Raw genomic sequence first — 25,791 nt, forward strand, 5'->3', positions numbered from 1 at the left:
TGTATACAGATTTTTTTTTTTTTAATATTTTTTTTTTCTTCTCTGGAGGAAGGGGGGGGGGCTTGGAAACTGAGAGCAGAGGTTTGACACCCCCCCGCACACACCCCTCAACCCCTGCACATAAAGGAGGCATCTGTATTTTTGGTAACCAGCACTGACTTTGTTGTTGCAACTTGAGACATGGATGTTCTCCCAATGTGCAGCATCTTCCAGGAACTCCAGATTGTGCACGACACGGGTTACTTCTCAGCCTTGCCGTCCCTGGAGGAATATTGGCAACAGGTAAACGAGGATGTCGATGTTGTTGTTGTTGTTGTTGTCGGTTTTGGTTTTTCTTTTTTTTTTTTTAAGCCGTATTAAAGGATGAGCGGATTTAAAAAAAAAAAAAAAAACAAACCCAAACAAAAAAGGCGGAAAAAAAACCAACCCACCCAAGTGTCAGCAAGGAGTTTGGGGAGAATTCAGCACAATGTGTAGCGATGTTTTGAAGCAGGTGTTTCGGGTTTGAGCAAGACGCCTTTTCGGGGGAGGGGGGGGAGAAGAAGAGTCCCGAGGTGCCCGTCAGGAGCTGCGCATCTCCCGTCTCCCCTCACTCACCGCCCGGCCCTGCCGGACGCCGAGGGGCTGTCAGCCCGGCGCCGGGGGTCCGGCCGCCCCGTTCCGCCCCGCTCCGCGCCCCGCTCCGCGCTCCCCCGCTCCCGCAGCGGCTCGGAGCCCGGCGCTCCGCTCCCGCCTGCTCCACACCGAGTCCTGGCAAAAGTTTTGCGCTTGTACCGGGTCCAAGCTCCACAGCTGGGTCTTGTCATCCGAGCTCCCTGCCTTGGCCGAGGGCTGCTTTTCGCCCCTTGCTGTGTTTTGGGGTTGTATTTTTATTTTTTTTTAATTTTTTTTTTTTTTTCCTGGCGGTGACGGGGGGAAAAAAACCAACTACAGGAGCGTACGTACACATATGTATGGGTGTGCATGCACAGCTGTGTATAATGTAGCTGTTTTCCAGCGCAGGGAGCTTTGCAGAGTCCGTGAGTTGTCAGTCATATGACAGCGATCTCCTTGTGCTAATTGCCTTGGTCGGGAAGGAGGAAGAACGGAGGCTCCTTCCCTTTAATGGACATATTTTGTTGCCTTTTTTTTTTTTTTTTTTTTTTTTTGTTTCCCCCTCCTTCATTTGATCCCAGCAGCGGGATGGCAGGAGCTGCGGTCGCCGCTGACATTTGCGGGTTACCCCGGCTGGGCTCCGGGGGGGCCGGGGCCGCCGGCTCCGCTCCCCAGCCGGGAGCTGCTCAGCCCCGGGACCGGATCAAATACCTGCTGCCTTCCAGAAGGGCGAAGGAGCCTTTCCGAGAAGGTTGAAATGCAAAGTGTTACAACCTTCACATGCCTACTAATTGTATGCAATGCCTTTTTTTTTTTCCCCTCTCTCCCCCCCCCTTTCCCCTTTCAAAGAGGCAGCTTCATAGTACGTGATTGAAATGGAGCTAAGTAGTTTCCTTCAGGCATTTGGGCTTTTGGCGAAGGGCCAGCCCTCGTTCCCAGTAGCCTTCAGAGGCATTTAAACTCGGAGAGAGCTTCGCTCCGGTCCCCATTGCTGATCTACCTAATGAGAAATTTAAATTAGCCGGGAATATGAAAGTTTAACAAGATCTTAATAAATGTTTTTTTACCTGTTTTCATGGCAAAGCGATACACCATTGTGTTGTCCCTGTCGAAACCTTTTTTGTTTTTAACGTGCGTTGCAACTCGGTTACCTAATAATAGACAAACGCGTAAATATTGTGTGCAGCAGGGGGGTTGGTTTTGGGGTTGTTTGGGCTTTTTTTTTTTTTTTTTTCCCCCTTCCTATTTTTGCCCACACTCCTAGCCTGGCCAGAACATGTGACCCAGTTTACTTGAGCTGGGGGAGAAAGGAGGCTGCTCCCATGGCGGCTCCACTCGTGGACAGATGGGAAGGGGCTGCGAGGGGAATGTGTGGCATTTGGGATCAGGTTTTGCTACCGGGCTTGGAAGAGATGATCTTGCTAAAATAAGTAGAGTTTGGTATGGAAACTTGCTGTGTCCATTTTCTGTGTAAGGCTTCCATATGGATCATTTCCTATAGTGGAAAGAATAATCCCAAAACATCAGCTTGTTGCCATAACAGTTCATACTCCCCCCCCTTTTTTTTTTCCTCTTTGAAAATGGCTAGAAAGTCAGCAGGGTGAATTGAAATTGAAAACCGCAGCTTCACCCATTTCGGGTGGTTTTGTTTTTTGTTTTGTTTCATTTCATGGAGCAGAGGGGAATGCGTTGGGGGGGGAAGTTGTCCATGTACTGTTGCATGTATATTTGAACAGAGTACTTTCTTGGCAGATGGTCAGGGTTTTAAAAGGAAGTCTCCTTTGGCATTGCGTGAAAGAAAGAGAGAGATGACTCATACAGTTGCACTCTTGGCCAGTAGATAAAGTTCTTGTTCATTGTGGGACTCCCAGCAGGACCTCAGAGTAATTTCCCGTTTTGCATCCTATAGAATAGGACGTTTCTACTCTGGAACTTTTTTCTCCCCTCTCCCGTGTTGTCGAAGTTCCCCGTGTTCCTCCAAACACGCATGGGAGCAGTTTGAGTTATGTGGCGTGCATGCCAGTGCGCTTGGAAATGACATTCTTTGAAAGTCGAGTGCGCTGCGTTCTCATGCACAGGAAATGGGAGGATGTCTGCTGCTCCATTGATGTCCCCAGAAGACGGGCCGGCAGCTCCGCAGCCATGCTGAAATGTGGCTTTGTTTTCTGACACAGCGTTTGGGTTTTAACTGCGTGTCAGAGCACATTGTGTTCAGTTGGGTCCTTTCAGTCTCGTGTTTGTGTGAGAGCTACAAAACAACTTGAAATTACATGAGGCACAAGAGCAAAGTGTAATTATTTGTTGTGGTTCTCTATGGTCCTTTTCAACATCAGCCTACTGAAAACACAGATTTTATGATGAGAGTGATGATAATTTGACTGACTCATTAGAATGCTATGTGAGAAACCAAAGCTGACTTGCACCTTCAGCTGTGCGTTTGAACTCCTGCCCAGGTCTCGAAAACTGATTTCTTTTCATCGTAACAGTCACCTAGTTACGGCTGGAGGAGCCTTTAATTTGTTTTGAACCTAGAAACCTCAAATCGAACGTACTATGTTCCTGAATGCTTTTTGAAGTGTAAAATACAATTGGGTTTATTTTTAAACAAGCTTGTAACTTCTCCCTTTTTTCTGCCTTTCCTTCCACCTAGACCTGTTTGGAGCTGGAACGGTATCTTCAAAGTGAACCCTGTTACGTTTCTGCATCTGAAATCAAATTTGATAACCAAGAGGATCTCTGGACCAAAATTATTCTGGCACGTGAGAAAAAGGAGGAATCTGAACTGAAGAACACGTGTGTCCCAAAAGAGGACAATCTTACTAGTCAGAACTTAGAGACCAACAGTTTGAATTCTGACGTGAGCAGCGAATCTTCGGACAGCTCTGAGGAGCTCTCGCCCACGACAAAGTTTACCTCTGACCCTATAAGCGATGTTTTAGCCAGTTCAGGAAACTTGAGTTCGTCTGTCACTTCCACTCCCCCTTCGTCTCCTGAGCTGAGCAAGGAGCCTTCTTCCCAGCTATGGAATTGTACGCCGGGTGAGTTGCATTCACCGGGGAAAATTCGTTCCGGTACCGCTGGAAAGACTGCAGAAAAAGGTACACCCGCCAATGGTGACACCTCGCCAGATGGCAGAAGGCGTGTTCACAGGTGTCATTTTAACGGTTGCAGGAAAGTTTACACCAAAAGTTCACATCTGAAAGCACATCAGCGCACTCATACAGGTTAGTAACCATCTGCTTATTAAGAGTTGGCAAGTACTGTAGGGAATACTCCTGACGGTGGTGGTGTCACAGGGTTACACAATCGCTGGGTGGGAGCCCAGGTTTGGAGAGATGATGTAATAGTAGTAGAGGCTTACCAGCATGGACGACATCACTTCCTCATTCTCTTCGTAAGCGAGCTGAAGCCAAGACGGTTGGTGGTAGATTAGTCCGCTGTCATAGCGAATAGGACAAATAGGAGCCACTCGTCTAAGTAGGCAAGTCGGGAAGCTGCAGCAGCACGTGGTCTTCAGGAGCAAAGGTCTAGCCAAAGTGGACACTGGACCTTTTGTCAACGTTTATTTCTAAAGCAAAAGCGAGCTGAGACTTGCTTGCAAAAAAAGGAACGTCGTATCCAAAAATCGGTCAGATCGCTAAATACTGTAAGACCTTGTTTTCGTGGTTTGGTCTACATGGGGTCTATTCAATCAGACATCCCAAGGCCTTGATTATATAAAGTATAACTACAGTTGTAAGTCATTTAACAGTTTTGTGTGGCATTGTTATCAGCAAAAATCTTGGAAAGCCACAGTGTGTTGTAGTCCTTCTAACATATCTGCCTAATTGGACTTACACATGTATAATTTACTGGATGATTTCATCCCAAAATACTGAGCAACAGCATTTTATTGTTATGGAACCTGAACTAAAAATAGCAATCCTGTGTGTTATTGGGAAAGAAAGTGAGGAAGATAGACACTTCAGGGCTTTTATAAATATTTTATGGTTGAAGAAGCGTGCTGATTTGCTTGTTTGAGCATTATTATTTGACATTGCTTTATGACAGCAGTTAGATATGTAGAGCTGCACCTTGGCTCAATAGTCATTGCTTAACGTGAGGAATTGGCCTGGCGTTTTTGGTGTACCAGTCCAAAGACCTATACAGGGTTGGTTTTGTTTTTTGTTGTTTTTTTTTTTTTTTTCCCCCCCAGATGTGGAAAGAGAATTCAAGGAAAAGATCCTTTTTTGACTCATAGCATTTTGTGGCTTTTATGGGAAGTCTGAGCAAGCTCGGATGCTCCCATTGTCATGCAGAAGTCAGATAAAACAAGATTATTTCAAGAGGAAAGAACAACTTCCACTGAAGCCGTGGTGGTTGAGCAGATGTAAATAGCTGCCGGCCTCAGAAGTATAGCAGAACTGTTGTCCTGGTGCTGTCTGGCTGAGAACATTCCTGTGAATGGAAGTGGTATTTCTTGAACGCTGAAATAGCAGTGTTCAAAGTGGTGTGCAGGCTTTTCCAAGAATATGTGGCTCAGCAGAAAGGAGGTTGCATGTTATGCAAATGAGTGAGTGACAGAGGACTTTGATGCAATACAGTAGCCTAATTGCATTTTGGAGCCTAGCTGTGCTGTCTTTAATCACCTTTATGAGGTGAATGATACCTGTTTGGGAGTAAGCCTGCCATTATGGATGAACAGGAATGGTAGAAGGTTGGATTTCTTTGTTTCCTGTGAGCGTGTTTAAGCGCCTTTTTTTTTTTTTTTTTAATGAGCTTATTTGATGTGCTGTTGCAGCAAAAATAGTTAAGTAGGAATCATGTGGATGAATTTTGCAAGCCTTCTTTGCCTACATGTTCTGAAGCATTCAGATAGGTTAAGTAAAATTGGCTGTGTTTGGGGGGTGGAGGAGGTTTACATAGAAAATGAATGGGATAGCACCTATCTTTCTTTGAATGAAGTCATGACTAACGTGTAATCTGCTTTCTTTGTAGGGGAAAAGCCTTACAGATGTTCATGGGAAGGGTGTGAGTGGCGTTTTGCAAGAAGTGATGAATTAACCAGACACTTCAGAAAGCACACTGGTGCCAAGCCTTTTAAATGTAGTCACTGTGACAGGTATGTGACTGAAATGCACCTCTTTAAATAGTTATTTTTAATGCTTGTTGGAAAGTGAGTCTAGGCTGCTTTTCACTTGTGAGGGAATCATTTGGGAACGCAAATGTGTCTGGTGTTTTTAAGGGATTATTGTACATTTAGACTGGAAAAAAACCCTTCCCTTTTACTAATCACTGGGACGTGGTTTGTAGCCCGCTGTTGCAGATGAGCGTTGAGAAGTAAGTCCCTGGCGTTACCACCCATCTGCAGAGCTCCTGGGTGTCTGCAGACACCCTGAGTGCTCCCTTCTCCCCAGGGAATGCCAGATCCCTCCTCGACCGGCCAAATTCCGGAGTAGCAGAGCAAGGGGGCTGCCTCAGCCACGGGGGCCGCGTCATGCGTGCCAGCACCCGTGGGCTAATGTGCAACCTGGCTCTTGTCTTGCAGGTGTTTTTCCAGGTCTGACCACCTGGCCCTTCACATGAAGAGACACCTCTGAATGGGTCAAGAGGTGAATCCTGCGGGCTAAGAGGCGTCAAGGTTGAAGAGCCTTGAGCGGAGGGATGCGTGTTCCAGCCAAAGCATGCCATTTTGCACCCTACCCAGTTGCCTCCAGGACCTCACTTCCTTGAAGGTCTTTTGAGGGCTAATAAGTCATGTAAGAAACGGCATAGCAACCGCGGTGCATGAAGTTTGGGGTTTCCTGGACTCATACACTGGTATCTAACCTTCTGAGTGGCTCCTAAGCCTTTGCCGTGAGCATGTGCACTGAGAATGTTAATGATTGGGCGACTGTATGCGATGAGGATCTCTTGATGACTGTATGCTGAGGCACATTTTTTTTCTTGTGGTTGTTTTATAACTGTAAGAGAAAAAAAATAGTCTGAATGTCTTGTATGTGAGGAATATCTCGTGAGATGGGACGACCACCAATCATTTCCAAGGGGTGGGGGGAGGGGTGTCTGCACCTTTTTAGAGGGAAAACGGAGAGGGGAAAGGGGGGAATAAAAAGAGTCAGGATGCCAGAATGGAGATGGGGGACCTCCCCGTTCCTGTGTGAGAGGAGCTTTAGGTGTCTGGTGCAGCTATTAAACGTGCAATGTGTCAAGTAGCTTGTTTTACTTGCTACAGAGCTCATTTGTAATCCATTGTATAAGCTGTGTATTTACAAATGTAACACAACTATAACTTTTCATTATAATACAAAGGTTATTGCATGGTTCTGGGGAACTATATGCTTTTCCATTCTTTAATCAGGACTGCAGTTTTGATTCCAGTTAAGAGCAGCTAAAATACAATTGGTCTAATGTTACGTAATGTATGGAACATGAATAATTTTTTCTGTTGGGTGGATAAAACCACTATTGGTTAGAAACTGATTTTTCTCATGCAGCTAATTTTTCTCTTATTTATGCCTTGAGGACTAACTTCTGGTTTTCTAGCTGTTAATGCACTGTTGACCTTAATAATGGTGCCTTATGCAAGTGACCTTCTCTTGTAGGGGGTCTTATACAGGGGTATGGGTGATGCATGCTTTATTAAGGCTCTCTTTTCACCTGGCATTGTACTGTATCAAATGTATAATATGAGGGGAAAAAAAGGTTACTTCCAGGGTCCTCCTTCACAAAGACAAATATAGAGAAAAGTCATTCATGTCAGTACAGTATTTGTTTAACTTAGACAATTTGACTGTGTTACAGTATAATGCATATGCCAATTGAATACCTGACCAGTTCTGCCACCTTGAGACTTTTTTTATATTGACCTTGCACAACAACTGTGTATATACACACCCCAACTGTACTTAATATGTCGAGTTTTCATACATATTAAAGATACAGAAGTATTAAAAGATGTATTTGCTTAAAAGGCACAAGTTTCACATCTATATATCTAGCTATCTGTTGGTCATACAGAAAGAAACTATATTACTTTTTTTTTAAAAGTGGGCAGAAAAATAATTGTGTATGTATATTTGTGTGTACAGTCTGTGTATGTGTGTATATATATAGATAATATATAAATATTTTTTTTAAAAGGAAAAAAATTAGAACACATAGCTAGAAAATGCCACAGCCCATCAAAATATTCCCTCTCCCCCCCGCAATACGGTTATTAAGGAGACAAAGAAATGAAAGATACAGTTAATTAAAATCTAGCATTTTTAGAGGCTTTACCTTTAGCTTAATGGTATGCTAAAGGCTTTGTTGGCATTCAGTCCTTCTCAGACTGCTGACTGTGTTTTGTAGTTATTAGGTTGTCTGGAATAGCGTATCTGTGGCCATTTAAGAATGATATGAACCGAATATTGGCATGCTAAAAGAATATTAGCTGTGTGCAGATGAAGTACACTCGGGTTTTGGCCCTCCAGCTTACTGGAGGACCTGTGAGTGAGCTAGTCGTTGTGGTGGTTGAGCTCTAATTTTACATAGTTCAGCTAAAATAAAGACTGTTTTTTCCTAGAGTAGAAATAGTCTGTCCAAAAGCAGTATTTTTTGTTGGTTTTTTTTTTTTTTTTTAAACCAGCTCACTACAGTCGATGCAATGAAACACGTAACCTATTTCTTTTTCTATTTATTATCGGTCTTGCTTACTATGCTAATATTTTGGTATATCTTCCTGGAAATGTATGTAGATAAGTGGTTTAAAAAAAAGTATATGCAAGTGATCTGGTTCTAAAGAATACACAGGCTTAAATCATTCTCATTTCATTTTTGGTTTAAATTGCCTGAAAATGCACTTTTTTTTTCTTCCCCCAAACAAACAAAATTTCCCAGCAAATGGATTTCTATTTAGGGTTGGGTTTTGTTGTGTTTTTAACTCCTTGTTTGCATTGTCCTTGGCTTAGCCATAATTCTTATAAACAAGAAAGTAAACAAAAGCAAAAACAAACAAACAAAAAAAACAACCCCAGACAAAAAAAAATTAAACTTGCACTGGCTTGTCTCAATTGTGAAATACCATCAGACTTGTGTGGATGGGGTGGGGCTGTGTGCCATATGTCAAATGCCTGTAATTTTCTTAATAAGCAAGTACATTTTGTTCAGGTGATAACTGAGCCTCAATCAAGCTGAAAAATAAAAAAAAATAAAACATTTTTGCTTGAAATTTAAGAAGAAAAAGTTTCTATTAGTGAAATTTCTTTTTTTGTTTTTGAAGCACCCTGTTATCTAAAGAATCTCTTTGTAAGATTTTTGTAAAAATTTTGTTTTACAAGATTTTATTTGAAATTGTTTTTTGCAAGATTGTTATATTTCTGTATGAATGTATTTTTTATTGGAATAACATAAAAAGAAATTCTTATCAGCATCATGTGTCTGGTTTCGTCTTTCTCCTCTCTGAAGTCCTACACACCAAACGATGTCGAGTACTATGTCGATGCTTTGCCTTGAGTCACCTGGTTGCAGGTACAAACAACTTTGGGTCAGGTCACTTTGTGGAAGACAAGCCCTGATGAGAAAGTAATTTTGGCAGTAGAAACTAAAAGTTCTTCCGTATCTGAAAAGCTGTTGTTCACTCATCTTTTATCTCAGCAGAATAAATAGTTAACGCGATTGTTACTGCAAGACTGCATCTTTATTCCAAATCGTTTGTTCTGGAGAGGTGAATGCACATACGAGAAGTTCTGCATGTGGGAAAGGAGATTCAGTGGGCATTTAAAGTGAAGGGAAAAAACGAGAAAGGTGATGGCTGGGCTGGAGGCACCTGTCCTTAACCCTTACTGCGGACTGCGGGCCTTTGAACTGCCTGGTCGGTGGGGAAGCAAGCCCGAAACCTTGAAGGCGCAGTTGTGGGAAGGAATGCAGGGAAGGAACCACGTGAGATCTGCCTGGACCAGATGCACAGATCTGAGTCTGCTGTAGGGCTGACCTGACCCACATGCTGGTGGTGACCTTCAGCCAGCCAAACGCAAGCCTCTGAACTGCATTTTTTCAAAGCAATGGCTCTTCAAAGCATGCCTGGCATGTATGCTGGCTTGGGACACATGCAGAACTTGTTTAATGTTGCCTTGTGGCTTCTGCTTCACTCATGCTGGTGTTAAAAATCCTTTAAGCATCGAGTAAAAGAGTTGGCAGAAATTGCAAAGTTATATGCTGAGAGTCTGACTTTGAACACATGAATTCAGTTCACAGTAATTGAATGTTTCATGGTTTTAGACGAGAAATGGTCTAAAAATGATGCAGAGAAGAACTGAATCAATAAATACAGATTGAGGCAGAAGTAGAAGTGAAGGAGAGACCCTTGCCACCTACCTCAGTTAGCCCTGCAGCGGGCTGGTAACTAGTCAATATGCCTCCGTATAGGCAAGGAAGAAATGGCAACTTAAGCAAATTTGTGATCTGCAATGAGAGGGATATATTAAATTTTAGTGCTGGTACAATATCTCCCACAATGAAACACAGATGTCTTCTGGGAAACTTAGTTACAGTTGCAATAGAAATAGAAAAGGCTACTGAGGTTTAGGGATTGTGACATTTTGCCTCCTCATCTGTATACAATGTAGAAATGGAAATATTTTTAAAGAACTGAGCTTGACCTTGGAGGTTCTCCACCCAAAATGTTCAATGGGTGTGTAATACAGAAAAAGGATTGGCAAATTTTTGCCTGTTTATTGGGCGTGTGTCATCTAGGGCTGTGTCTTACCGTACCTTTTTTTTAAAAAAAAGGCCTGATAACTCTATTATTAAGGATGTTATTGAGCTTCCACCCCCTTTTTTTTTCTCAGAGAGATTGCACTGAAAAAACAGCGCTACTCAGGAAAAAAAAAGGCTAGTGACAAGCTGTGGGGCAACAAGGAAACTACAAAGCAGAAAGCAATAGCCGTTTCAGGGTTAGTGCATTTCAACATGCACATCTACTGCAGGCTTGCTTAATTCCAGATTTTGAAATACAAAGCAGATGGGAAGGGATGTGAATTTGAGGGTGAAGAAGTCAGATGGTTAAGGTACGGACCTGGATTAGTAGCCTCAGCAAGTTCCAACAACTTCAACTGGGGTTAACAAGGTGAAAATGAGGACAGAGCCTGTGAGCCAACATGTTAGCTTCTTGCTGCAGAGGTTAGATACAGCATGTTTGTGCACTTCGTCACACGTATGTGCATGCAAAGGTCAGGATGAAACAGTTAAAATCCCCAAACAGAACCTGTTTGGGTGTTTGGAGGTTTTTTTTCCTCTTGGGTGTGAAAAATCCCGGCATAGAAGTGGTCAGTGCAAGTAGGGCGTATCACAGTTTACCAACTTACTTGAACAACCATGTATTGTAAATACAGCATGACTTTGAAGTTCGCAATAGACAAGTGATTGCTATTTTCTTAAACTGGACGTTTGTATTGTTTAGAATAAACCATATTATCATTTGTCGCAAACTGAATCTAGAATTGTTGTGCCTGTTAGAACATGCTGAATACAAGCTGTATTTTATTCCTTCCTCTTTAGGCATCATTCATGGTACCTCTGCCTTTGTGTCCATCTTTTACCTCTTCCATTCTTCTCAACTATTTGAGCATTCACTCTTTATCTTCTTTAATTGCACTGAAAGCTCTGAGGAATAAAACCAACCTCTGTAAATCGCACAAATAGCCACAGCAAAATTACAAACAAGGAGAACGAAGAACACTATGGTGATTGTTTCCAAAAGTAGCTGAGTGTTATTTATGCAGCACCAAAAGAGTACGTGATCTTACATATTCACACAACAGGGAGAGACAACCTCTAATAAGAGGAAAGCTCCGTGGTCCATCCATTGGAGGTCTCCTTAGCCTTCTCTGGAGAGAAGAGTTAAGGTAGACTGAAACAGTAAGGGGAGTTCTAACTGCACAAGAGCGGGGTGGGGGGTCACACACGGGTGAAGAAGGTTTCCCTTCTGCCTTTTAAAGCATAAAAGGTTCTGTATTTCCTCCTTGTTCCTCCATTTTCCAGAAGTTCCTTGGGGACAAAATGGCTCGGGTAGGAAATCTGCAATACTACTTTCTCAAGCTTTTCCAGCTTTGCTTCCTCAGATAGCGCTGGTTTGTAGAGCAGGCAACACCACCAATACTCCAGTTCTTTATTTCTGGTGACAAGAGGTTACTGAGCAGCTCGTACCTCCACAGAAGTCTGCTTGCTTTCGCTTCATCCCATGGGATTGTGTAGCCAAGAGGCATTAACAAGTACTTCTGAAATAAAGCCTCTGACATGGCAAGAAACTTTGCTGAGATTATACAGTCCAAGGCAATAGTATCTTTATGTTTTTTCCCTTTAGCTCTTTTACCTCTACACTGGCTGTTTCATCCCTTATTCATGGTCCCTAGATATATGGCATTTATTTTTGATCAAACCTGTAGCAATACTGTCTCATAACCATTTGAGCTCTTACATATAAGGGAGAATGAGCAGGCGGAGTATTGCTTTTGCACATAGGTCTACAGAGGTTTAATCAGTCCAGGATTCATTGGAGCTACCCTGGGAAATAAGGGTTTGCAGGTTCATGCATTAATATTGTGAAGCCTTGGTCAAAAGCTCATTTAAGTCAAGGAGAAATTCCTCACTGAATTCAACTCGCTCCAGACACAGTCATTTTTTCATAGAGCTGAACCTGAGGAGGAAGTACATTTGAAATCCATTCAGAACCAAATTTTCATTCAATGACATTTATGACTATATTTTGTCCATTTCCCATTGAACATTTGATAGCTGGAGTTTACAAGTGCAAGCATTGCAAAGCTGGGGTTTTTTTAACAGAAATGTGATTTTTTTTCTGAGATTTATTTTTGATTGCAGACTGATGATAAACCTTGTAATTTGTTCTGCAGTTTCGGTTACACAACAGCCATGTAATAATTTTGTAAGTTATAGCAGTGACTATATTGGACTGTAATGTTTTCAATCTGAATGCTTCACAAATTATTAGCTGAGAAATTATTAACTGAAGAAATTAACTGGATTTGTAGGATACCATAGCAACAAAGGTGGCCTATGGCTTTAAGAAAAGTGCTGCATCAGATACAAGCCAGCACATTTTGTTAAATTAAAGAGAAACTATTCAGAATTTGCAATTGAGGCTACAGATTGGTCATGTTCTTGCAATATAGGTTTATAATTTGTCACAGGAAAAATAACTCCATAAAGCAAAACCGCTAAGGTGTTTTAAGATGATCTATTATGCGGAGGTGTCTAGTGCAGCCATTTTGGATTGGTGTCATGATAGGAAACAGATGGTATATGTGTTTATGTTTAACATTTAAGGAGGTATAGAAAGCAATTGAGAGGTGATGTATTTTGTTAATGGGCGAGTAAAGCCTCATATGTACAGTTAAAATAGAATGTAAAAAACAAGCAACATTTTTTCAGCACAAATGAGGCAATGCAACAACACGCTTAAGTAGATTTATTTGACTTGTTTCACTTTAAATAATTTTAATGAGAAATTCTCTAAATGTTTTTGAGCGGAGATAGAAAGTAATCTGGTAACCACATGTCTTGATGTAAGCCAAGCTGTTCTTTAACAGCACTTTCTTTCAATACAATATAAATTTAGCTGGAATTAGCATTGCTGAATATTAGTCCCTCAGTGCCTCACTTGCTAAACCTCCATATTCTTTTTATTGCCTCTGTGCATTTCAGAAGCAGAGTGTGTGGTCAGTTCTGGACAAAGGCAAATTATGATCTAACAGGGCTGGGGAAGGCAATGTATTTGCTGAATTCTGTAACATAACAAACACCTCAGTAATAATTCAGGAAGGTAGCAGGTCTGCACTGGATACAGTAATATATTTTTCCTGTAACATGCTACCTTTTGGATTTGATACTGAATATATCAAAAATCTAGTTATGCATGCAAAGCTGTATTTTTCTGAATTTTATGTACTTCACCTGACTGTATGTTATTTCATTTATAAGATTTATCTTTGAACATGCAGTGATAGTCAAAGACTATTGTTCATTTCCAAGCTTCGCTAGGCAAGTTACTCAGTCTTCTGGGTTTTCCTTTATTTGTTTTTGCTAACTATGAAGAGGACATTGAGGGCAACTGGATTTTAATAGATCCTCACTGTAATTAATTATTCATCAGCAGTAGAAGTTAGCAGTAGTAGTCAGACGTGCAGAGGAGGCTGAGATCTTACATGGTGAACCTACAGGGAGAGAGGCTCCTCCATCCAGGTTCTGCCTAATTAGACCACGGCACATTTGGAATTACCCACATCCAAAGAGAGAGAAAGTCGTTTTGCAAACCGTTCTGATGATCTCAGCGGTTTTCCTTCTCCTGGTCAGACAGATAATGCTGTTGATATTTTACTGTAATTCCATTCAGTCCTGCTGCCTGTCACAGATGGACTCATTCTGGACACCAGGATAAGAAATCACCATGCAGAACACTGGGTTTAATTGCATTTCAGTGAGCATTTTTAGGTGGGACCTTGTAAAGCCCATCCCCGTCTCACATGATTGGATACATCTTATCATTTCACGATTTTGTTTTCTATTTCTAACAACCTTCTTCTGGCAATAACTTTGGTATATTCTATGTGAAATGCTTTGGACCTACTGAGGCTTCTTCTTAATTTGAAAAAATTGTTAGGAATTAATCTTTAATCCCACAGATAGAATAAGAGTAAATAAGAGATGTAATAATGTTATAGTATTAATGGGATTTGAACCTCAGTAGGAAATAGATGCATTATTCATAAGGATTGATGGTCTTTAGTGTCCCAACAGCCCCTTGTGGGGCTTTGGAGGTATTAGACTGGTCACTGGAGAGAGGGTTGCTCTAATGCTCAATAAGCTAAACTAAAAATGTCGCTAGAATTATAAAGCAAAAACTAATCAAATCCTAAATATAAATATGATGATACAAATCCATCGCCTAGTTATCTCCGGAAACCACCCTGCCTCAAAGGGTTGTCAGTGACTTGTCCCTTATTATCTTTAATCAAGCAGAAGAGAGAGGCATCGAACGCCACAGTGGATCTGTATAACAAGGCACTGCAGGTGAAATTTATAGCGCTGTGCTTCCCGCTAGACGTGTGCTGCCGGCTGGCCCCCGCTCCACTAGCGAAGGGAAAGGGCAGCAAAGAGACAAAAAGGGATGCCGGGTTTACCCAGCGCCTGCGAAGTCCTCTGTAGCTTCTTCTCATTTCCATCCCCAAAGTCCAGACCACAGATGCTTCACAGGGCAAAACCAGCCCGGATGCCTGTAGGTAAAAATTACGTGGTAACACTCAACAAAGAAGCTGACTAAAGGAGATTGCTGCAATAAGGTTTCCAGCACTTACACAGATGGGATCTACCCAGACTCTGGTCTCTGTGTTCTGTGACAGGACATTATTTATCTTAACTATAATGGGCAACCTAAAAAAAATAAATAAAAAAAAAGAGTGTGTATTCTTTCATTTGTCCAAGCAGATTACGCACTGCAGTTTGACTATCTGTCTGAGAGGCTAAAACTGCTAGTCACCAAACAAATGTAACTGTGTAATTCAATATTAAAAAATATCTTTTTCATTAGACATTAAGTATCTTGGGATAATGATGAGGTCATAAAAGACTAATGTGTTTGGCCAGGAGAGAAGAGAAGATTCATAAAAGAATAAAGAGCTGTGGGATACAGCTGCTTTTGGCACAAAGGGTAGCACCCAAAGTCTGCTCAGGCAAATATTTGTGTGTGCAGATAGTTTAATGCAAAGCAGATTTAAGCCTCGAGTCTGAAATAAGGTCCATGCAAACAGCCTTCTGGCCCTCACCTCCCGTCCCCTGAGACACCAAAAACCGTACAGGACTTCTTTTGAGCCCCACGGAGGACAGGGACCATCCCTGATAAGGGATGTGGAGCCCCAGAAGGAGAAGTCCTCATGCCTCCTGGGGCTCTGCAGCCAAGGTCCAGGGTGCAGCAGGACCCTGAAGGTAATAAACCTGAGTGGGGAGAGTGGGTCAAGTTTCAGGAAGGATGTAGCTCTCTAGTATTGGTGTTTGAAAACACAAATCAGAGCAAATGTGCTAAGAGACAAAATCTTGACCCTTCATACTGTAACACTTGGCTTTTTTCAGCGTTTGGTGAGAGACCCTTAGCATTGTGCTTGCCGAGGTATCCCTTACCAGAAAAAGAAGAGGCAGTACCCCCCTGATCCCCCATACGCTTTACTGCATCCTTTCAATCCATGACATGTAAGGATGAGCTTACATTTTAAGGGTAAAATTAAGTTCTTAATAAAAAGGCATTAGCAAAGAAAAAATAATAACAGACAATAAGGAGCCCAAGACGCTTTGGGTTTTTTGTTGCAATTTATATACATATGCACACACAGACACATAAATGGAAACAGATTTTCTTGTCTAGGATTTTTATTTTCTATATGCTGTTACATTCCAATAAAACAGTGTCCTTCCAGAGTCATCTGTGGGACTGATAATAATATATCGGCCTTAAACTAGGGTGTAAGATGAAACCAGCTGAAAACACTGAACAAAATCAAACAGTCTGTGCTAGTGAAACAGATGCAAAAAATAAAAAAAACATTAAAGGCAAAAAATAAAGCCAACTTTCCGACTTCTTTTGAATTTAACACTTTGTGGGAATGTGAGTAACCTAAGCATGTCAACATTGAAATTATTGATGGTTGTACTTAATGAATCATAGATCCAAGCTTCCACAAGTTAGGAACCAGGTCTTAAAAAAAAATGAATCACTAAGTGCAAGATTGCCTTAAAATTAAAATAATGGTAATATGACACTTTTTTTTGTTGTTATTTAAATTCTGTATTTTGGATTCAGCAGGGTGCATTCGGAACAAGTTTTCATTATATTCTTTACAATGAAAGTTAGAAACTTCTGTTTGAAAAATGAAAGTTAAGAAACTAAAAAATAAAAGAGGCAATAGATACTCTAGGTCATACTACAAAATGGTGTGAATTGGTCACGCTGAGGCAAGTGTATGCAAATAAAATCCTTTACTAGAGTAAATCGGTAGAGTTTCCTTGATTTCATGGGCCAGAAGGTATAAGTCATATCCTTCAGGCTGGCAATGTCTGGAAAAATGATATTAAAGCGAAAACACCCCCAAAATCTGATAACGTGGTCCTTCTTTGCCTAAAGTCCAGAGGAGGACCTGAGTCCTTAGAAGTGCCTAAGGAACGTCAGTAAGTATTCCTCTGTGGGAAGTCCACACGAACATTGCTCTGAACGGACTTTTTTTCCTTTCTGCTGTTCCACCTAACATTTTTATCTCATTATTCTTAGCAGTGGTAAGTAACTATGACAGGAAGACAGAGTGGAAAATTAAGGCTTGTTAAGACTATTATACACCAAAAGGATCATGTCATAAATGAGATCTGAGTCTGCCCAGTTTGGGATATAATTAAGTAATCATGTTCAAGGTGGATGAATTTGAGACAATAGAAGGCCACTGGAGGTTGTTCAGTTTCAAAGGAGCAAACCTTTTTATGCCGAGAAGTTACGCGGATGCGATTTCGGCAGCGGTGAGGGACACTGGCTTCCTCCCAGCTGTTGGATGTGGGGGCTTCTGCCCCTGGGGAGGGAGGGCAGCTCCGGTGATCCTGTCATCCTCCAGGATGATCTTCCTGCCAAGCAAACACTTTTCCTGTGTCTCGTTTTCTGTACCACCAGTGTACATTTGCCTCTGGCTTCAATCTACAGAAGCCTCTCAAGAATCAGAACAATAAACTCAGCACCCTGGGAGAGAGCTGCATGTGCTGAAAATTTCACTATCACTTAATTTAATTTGAGGAAAGTGTGTTTAAAACCAGTCATCGAGGCTGTGAATAATGAGCATATTCCAATACTATGGACACAACAAGGAAGTGTCAACAAAACCGCAAGAGGAAAACAGTGAGGCTTTTTCTTGGCTTTGAGAGAATACAATGAGTCTAATGTTGCTACTTTCTCATTTTTTCCTATGTTATCAGCATGGAAAGCCGGGCAGGACTTAGCTGAATCACTGCTCAGAAGTCAGTCCAAAATGCGAGTGAGTCAAACAGCGTATGGGATACAGAGTGACATGTGTCTTTAGTGTCAGTAGGGTTTGTCGTGCAATTCTTGAGGGCATAATGGATGAGTTCTATTTGCCTGCAAGTAGCCGCAATCATTATATGAATCATTCAGGGGAGTGATATTGAAAGCTATCATATCATAAAGCTGCAGAGTTTTCCACTGAAAACAGCAGCTTAGAAGAGCTTCAGAAGCAAGCTAACAAAGATGGTACCTTGCTGGGATATCTATTATTACACACACACAAAGAGATTGAGCTGACATGGGGGAGGGAGTGTTGGAGGAAGGAAGAGAAGGGAAGAGGGGTCATAAAAAGTGTCAAATAATACTTTTGAACATGATATTCTTCACTTCTAAATTCAAGATTTAAATGCAGAGTATATGTATATGTCTTCTCTAGTTATCTTTCTTCCTCCCTCCTCCTTTTTTAATTCCTCAGAAAGGAAGAGTAGGAAATATCTGTCCTCAGGGTTTTGCCCTACTATCTTTCACCTTTTCCAGTCTGCCACTTCTTCAAATGGAAATTATGACTGTTTATGATTTCAGGCCGTGCAACTAGTGAAATATTAGCCAAGACTTAAGTTCTTACTTTGGCGAAATAATTTTGCTTTCGATAAAATCTCGGGGCGGTAGGAATATTGTGGAAATGGAGGTCCTGCGGGACACGAAGGTAGAAGCGCAGTGTGGAAGGTGGCTCCCTCCTCATCCTCAGCGCAGGGAAGACTGGGGTAGCGGTGTCCCTGAAAACAGCATTTGGTGGTGGTCGCGCTCCTACGTGGGAGCAGATGGCAGGAGGACAAGCTTTGGGCACAGAGGGCTGCTGCTGCAGCAGGGCGGGCTCAGCGGGTCTCCCTGTGGCTGTGGCAGTGGGGGATGATGACTTGCAGGAACCCACTGCCCCTCTCCCCCATCGCTTCACCTGCCTTTGCTTTCACAGCTACGGCGGGTGGATGTTTCCCACTCTGACAGATATGTACGTGCTTTTCCAGATTAACGTTACTGTACCATAGTGTATCATCGTCTGCACCACTATTGCATCAGCGTTTCCTGGTGATTTTGTCAGTCCCAACTTCTTCGCTCTGGATTCCTAATGACAAGCCACAGCTTAAGAAAGAATTGCACAGAAGGTGTATATTTGTTGTTAAGGCTTGAAAACAAAGACTGTCAAACAGTCAGACCTACTAAGGAATGAGGGAATTAAATTAGACTACCTGTGCCCCACTGTGCTGAATCTGGTCCAGCTTTCTAGAAATGCTGGTTCAGCAAAAGCAAGTGGCAAGGAATCTAACTGGAACAGCAGGAGCGACTAGATTTCAAAGTTCACTCTTGTCACTAACCCTTTTCTTCAGCTTATTAGGTTTGAAATAGCTTGTAAATACATTAAAGAATTCTTCTTCCCCCTGGTCTTTTTGCCGTACAGGGAACCATGACTCTCCTTAAAGCAGGTATTTTGGGGAAAATGCTTTGTGTGAAAATGCTGTATTAACATAAAATCAGAAGCAGTGTGTTTCCACAAAAAATTCATGGCAAATTTAAGTTTTGGTTAACAAAGAATTTCTTAACTGTTTTGACTAAGGATCCTTTTTTTGTTTATTTGCTTCTGCGATGCAGAAAAAATTCAAATCCATGTTTTTAGAATACATTCAATAGCAATAACTCACACTTAACTATCAATGGAAGCAAATGACTGAAGTGACCCAGATTTCTTTTTTGCATTGTTAGGAGAAATAGCTGCACACAGAAGCCTATATTTCTGGCAAGAAAAAACGTTTTGTCAGTCACAGCTGATAGACCTATAGGCTAAAGGAGGGACAGACATATATTTTCTAAACTAAAGCTAGAACTTCAGTATTAAATCTAACCATCAGAATACATATGTGAATATGTCAGACGAGTATACAACTGAGTGTGTAGGGACATCGGCTCCTTAGAAATATCATGGGCTCTTTCCCCTTGTGCCAGTTTAAATTTGGGATATCTCCATGAAAGTCAGTGGAGTCAGAACCATGTAAAACTGACACGATAGTAGGATGTGATCCCACCTGCCTGTGTAACATCTGCCATCTTCATCAATTCAAAGCTTGAACTTGGGCCACACATATAATAAACAGGCTTATATTGCTTTCTGGGGAAGACACAGCTGCCAAAGCGTTATACTTGAAAAGTATCTGGGAGCTTTGCATTGAGCTAAATGGTAGTCCACGCAGATCCTCTGCAACGTGCCGTCACTACGGGAGTCTCAGAACCTCTCTCACACACAGGAAGGCTAAGCTGCCTACGAATACAAATCCGGGCCTTCTTTGAGGAGCAGGAGGTGCACTTCCCACACGCAGGAGCTCTGTACTCAGACCACCAGCCCTGGAGGCTGAGGCTGACCCCCACCGCCAGGCACCCCCCCGGCGAGGAGTTTGGGCAGGACTGGCAGCAGGGCAGCTCCGGCTGCGTTCGAGCAGCCGCCCGTGAGGATGCCGGCTGTAGGTGACCGGTTTGGGTTTCAGTATGAAGGTCCTAAGTCTGCCTATACGTGATGCAGGCAACATATTTTCATAAGCCAGGGTTTGGATACCTCTCTGAGGTCAGTCACCTAAAACTCCAACACACAGCTTTGTAGATGTTCAGGTCCTTCCTTATACTCACTCCTAACACATTTTCCTCAAAAATCTCACTCTTGGATAGTCAATGACGTAAGGACTATCTGTCTGCCTGAATGTATACATACATGTATATATACATATACATACATTACATTTTAAGCTCTGTAGCTCTCTGTCACTGACTTTTACAAGAAAAGTAGATTTAAAATAAATAGGAAGATTAATATTGACTTAAACAAAAAAGCAAAAAATTTCCCATTTGAGAATTCAAGTTGCTGAAGATATTAAATGAGTCACTATGTGGCACCTTAGTTGTTTCACAATATTTTATTTTTACTGGTGGATCAAATGAGTCAGCTGAACATAGGCATGATTAGGACAATGGGCAATTAGTGTATGGGTGAGTAAAAATACATACTGCATACCTTTCTGTCTCCACATGTTACTTTTCCTTAACTTGATGCCAGACTTATTTGATAAAAGTGACTCAGCTTTTGCTGAGTTGGCCCTACCACTGACAAACTCACCCTTAGGAAATCACATTTTCTCCTCCCGGATGTGGACTTGCAATATATTGTCAATTTTAAAGGTTGAAATTTAGGCAAGAAGAGTAAAAGAACATGCTTCTAAACTCTTTCATAAGTACCGTAAAAGTGTATCTTTTTATTTCCCTTGAGAAGAATGTGAAAACACGAGGTAAATATGGTCAACAAAATCTCTCCAAAATACGTGAAGAATCTTTTTCAACGTCTACTGATTTTTCTTCCTTTCAGTGAGAGTTATGCTTATTCTCCATTTCCACCCCAAGATGCAACGGGTAAGAAAGGACAATCATTTTTAAAATAATCTCAGTTATGTCTTCACCTTGCTTAAATCAGCACATCTCCAAACATGACAGTTCAACTACCTGCTGAGAATCTAATTCTCATTAAAAAAACCCAACACCAAACCACACTTTATTAATTTTATAGGTTAATTTACTTTACAGACTTAATTCACACAATATTTATAGGGCTGTTGGCCCTGCTGTAGTTCATAGTATTTTCCTACAACATTGTCTGATTACATGATACTGGACTGTCACTTCCAGACTGGAGTTCTATTTTCAGCTAATGTGAACTAGGGTAGCTCAGTAGATGCATCAATTTATACTACATTTGAATCTCGGTCTGTGATCTTTTTAGAGTTATTGTTAAGGTAAAATAGGCTGAAGCAGGAAAAATGGTAAAGTCTAACGAGGTTTGGAACATTTTTCAGGTAGCCTTCTCCCTAGTGAAATCAGAGCTCTCTATATAATTTATGGGCAGAGCAAGACACCTAAAAATGGGGTTCAAAGAAGCCAGTGCTTCGTGTGAAGAATGAAACAGTAGGAAATGACAAAGAAATGTTCAGACTTCTGCTCTGCCATCAAAGGTTGTTAAACGAATCCAGGGTTAGAGGAAAACACCTCCTCTCATTTCAGATTTGCAGCTACAAATGACTCTTGGAATTAGTTTCATCTGTCAGCTTCATCTTTTCTTGCAAACAGCAGAAGTGATACTCTCTTGGTATGTGCGAGATCCATGTTCATATATCTTTGTAACCCACTTTGGGGCAAGAAATTGCACCAATGTGTTCCACAGTTCAGAAAAGCAATCGCTCTCCTTGGAGTATTCTGAAACGGTGCTGAAATTCAGTATCCAACTGGAATTGCTCCATTCTATATAAATTAAGAAAACACTAATTGAAAGAGAGACTGAAATTTTATCTCACTAGGCTGCAGTTATTTTCTCAATGCTTGTTTAACCCCTAAATCTCTATTTCTGAAACCAGAAAAAGGTAAGATTTGAATTTAAACCTCCCCTATCTTAAGAGAATCCTTTAACCACCACGCTCCTGAAAATAAGGAAAGAGACTCATGCAAGATTTTAGTTTTGTTTTAGAATCTAAACTCAGATTAACATGTTAACTAGGTCAGGAACACAGGTGCAATTCAATGGCTTGGTTTCTGCAGGATGTCAGACTGTGAACTTCTATGTAACAGGCAGCGATCAATGAAATTTTACAGATTACTCAGAAGCAGCCTAATCCATCTGAAGCCAATGGTAATCCTTCCAATAACTCCAGTAAGCTTTGTACATGCCTACGTACAGGTCCATTACTCTGGGATGATGTATATTGCTGGTTTCTTCCCTGTGACAACAAAAATAGAAAATCTACTTATACCAGTAAAATGTCAGGAGGTTCTGCCTATACATTCATTATGCTTTTGTTTGGCTTCATTTTGTTTCGGGGGGGAGGGGGTTAATTGCTGACTCTTTAGACTTGAATATTTTTCTAAATCAGTTTCGATCTTTAGGAATCCCCTCCTTGCCTTCAGTACTTAGAGGAGGGAGACAAAAGAAGTATTTCTCGTGCCACACGTTGCGTGTTCACAAGAACAAATGCTCGAGATCCCTCCCCTTCCTCCTGCTGCCTGAAGGACTCTGATAAAACCAGTGCACTCGGGGGTTTTTGTGTGACTCATAGTGCTCTTAAGATCTAACATGCTATCTGGGTAAGCATCAACATTTTACAAGAATCTTTTTTTACACCTTCAAATTCATAGTTCTCCATCAAAGATTTTAGGCCAAAGAGCAGCTAATAAAGCTAGATGACTTCTTGCTCTAGGATTTTTTAAGCCTCTTTCAGACTAAAATTAGATTTCTTCCTTTAGGAAGAGAAACAGGCCAATGTGTAACCCTTGAACTGTCAATCATCTGGAAGTAAAGCAGGGAACTGATTTCTCTCAGAGCAGCAGAATTAAATACTCCAAAATAATAATAATGTGGCTATACATATTTATAAGCTCATCATTATTAGTCTTTAGTATGATTGTTCCTACCTGATATTCGATGGTAATTTTGGCCCATGGATATATACTCTGACTTAGTTCCACAAGATACTCTAATTTCAAATAAATCATGCTTTAAATGAGTTAACCACTAATTAACTGGCAGGTCTCAAATAATAGTCATCTATGGGGAATCATAATTGAATGCTCTAGTCATGTTTGACAGGTGTCTGTATTATGTCCAGTGCTGTTTAACATTTCAATTGATGATCTGAGAGTAAATACAAAGATGCTGCTGAAAAATATATGAATGGGACAACATTGGAAAGAATAGCAAACAATAAGAACAGACTAATAAAGGGAGAAGTTCCCTTTCACAGATATGCATTTTAATACACCAAATTAAACAACTTATTTCTAGGAATAAAGATAGCAGACCATATATTTACAACAAAGGACTATACTCTGGAAATCAGTGCCTCTGTAAAAGATATAGGCGTATAGTTTGCAAGCAACTTGGTATAAGCTCTGGAATGATGTGCTTAAAAAAGAAAAAGAAAGAAAAAAGAGGAGGCTTATATGATCCTTGGCTGATAAACAGGAATGAGGGGGAGGAGGGACACAATTTTTCCTTGATGTGTAGTAAAACTGATCCTGTACAGTTCTGGCAGCCATATGTTAAAACAGCAACTGAAAAATTAGAGAGGATGCAGAGATAGATGCCTTACCCTGAGAGACACAAAGAAGATAGTCTGTTTAATTGAACAAAAAGCACACTGAAAGGAAACTTGATTACAGCGCCTAAAAACCCCTCATCATTTCTCTCACACCTTGCAGGTGAACAAGGCAGGAGTAAAAAATCACCACTTGTTTTCCAAAGCTCGTTTTCCTCAAGCCTTTTATATTCATATGGTTAAAAAGCATTTGTAGCCACTCCTGTATTGCAGAATATGCCTCTAAGTCATACCATCACAGGGCATGGGCAAATGCTGAAAAGTATAGGGCCTTTTAATTTAGAGGTGGGAGAAATGAAAGAGACCAGTAGTTAGAAAAGGGAGTCAGACAAATTCAAATAGGAAGTAAGAAAGACACACGATTTTAAGAAAGAGGATGATTAGCTGTTGGAATGGTTTGCCAAAGAAAGCAGGGGAAACTTTGATGTCTGCAGATAAAGACTGGATCTTTTTCTGAAAGAGATTATTTGGACAAACAAAATTTTGACACTAATACTGGAATAAGTGGGTGAAACTTAAAGGCCAACATTGTGCTTCAAAGTTTGGAGCAGAGATCTTTGGCTTTAGATTCCACTTCTGAGACACTGTCTGACTTTGGAAGGAGAATGCAATTTCTCATGAATATAAAGGAAAAAAAAAATTACAAAGTGAATAGTTAAGCACAGGAATCGGCTGCCAAGAAATCAGGGAATCTCCACCTGTAGAGACTTTCAAAACTCAGCTGGAAAATGCCCTGAGCAACCCAATCTAATTTTGCAGTTAGCGCCTCCTTCAGTAGGAGATTGGACTAGATGATTTCCAGAGGTCCAGTCCAGCATGAACTTTTCTACACTTCTGCAGTTTTCCTGATGTGCAAGATGCTGATGACATTTGACGGCACTTGCATCTATAAAGAATTTCGGTGTCTTCAGATGGACTCTGTCTTCTAGTGATGTCTTGTTTTTATCTGTCTGAACAATGGATAGACAGTACAACCTTTTCTTGGATGTGATCAAAGACAAAAATTACATGTCATGAAGACTTTTGATAGTCATGTTAAAGAGCCCATATGTATTTTGGTTTATTGCATTGTTAAACATATTGTTTGTAAATACATTCTGCTTGAAAACATTGGCGAGAAGCCAAATGAAATAATTGGTGATCCAATCTAGATGTTGCTTTGCTCAAGTCCATTGCATAAATGTAGGTTTTACTCATGCTCCTCAGTGCGCCCGTATTCAGGCACCGGTTCGAGAACACGGCATCACCGGCAGTAAGGTGTGTGGAAAAGATGTCCTTAGTTAAGGCAAGGAGGCTCCTTAGACTTAATTTCAAACTCTGTTGTAAATTTGAAAACTCTGAAATGACTGTCATGCTATGGACACAGGACAGATCATATGCTGGAGAGGAGCATCAGCAGATCCCCTTCCAGCTGGTGCTCTTGCGGGTGCCTTGCAGGACAGCCCTGGCAATGCTCCTCTTGATCATCAGCTTCTGACCAGAAAACTCTGGCACTTCAACCCCCAGCTCAGGTGTTGTACCATTTGCTGTTCTACTACCCTCATGTATCAATAAAAGAAATCCTAGATTCACTTTTTTTCTTCATGGGGTATTATAGGGGAATCATTGCATTGCTTCTATTCTCAATTTACTGAGTAAAACAAAAGGGGACCAAAGGCGAGACAAATAGTTTATCACACAGCCAAAGCAATGGTGACCTTGTCTGTCCACAGGCAGAGCAGCTAATTGGGCAGGGAGGTGCTGTGATTTAGTACCTACATCTTCAGATTTGAATCCGATGTAAAGTCACATAACTGTATTGATCTCAGTGCTGATTTACACTATCTGAGAATATTACCATTTATTTTTAACTTCACTAAATTCTCTATCTATCTGCTCTAGTATTGCTGATGCAAAGAAAATTAAAATACTCCAGATCAATCTAGTCTCCCAAAGTAACAATGAAACATTTATAACTGCAGCAAGAAAGGTGCACAGAAGCTCTTTTATTCTATCCTG

General features: G+C 41.1%; 1 protein-coding gene across 1 annotated transcript; it reads left to right on the forward strand.

Moving 5' to 3' along the window:
- The first annotated feature begins 6 nt into the window (after positions 1–6).
- KLF6 (Kruppel-like factor 6) lies at positions 7–8,982 on the forward strand. The gene is made up of 4 exons (XM_010585481.1): positions 7–282; positions 3,245–3,818; positions 5,572–5,695; positions 6,122–8,982. Exons 1-4 carry the CDS (start codon positions 181–183, stop codon positions 6,171–6,173), a joined length of 852 nt encoding a protein of 283 aa, XP_010583783.1. The 5' UTR covers positions 7–180; the 3' UTR covers positions 6,174–8,982.
- The last annotated feature ends 16,809 nt before the right edge of the window (positions 8,983–25,791 follow it).

Source organism: Haliaeetus leucocephalus, unplaced genomic scaffold, assembly GCF_000737465.1.
Source record: "Haliaeetus leucocephalus isolate CR32 unplaced genomic scaffold, Haliaeetus_leucocephalus-4.0 Scaffold0, whole genome shotgun sequence".
In the NCBI taxonomy this organism is placed as follows: Eukaryota; Metazoa; Chordata; class Aves; order Accipitriformes; family Accipitridae; genus Haliaeetus; species Haliaeetus leucocephalus.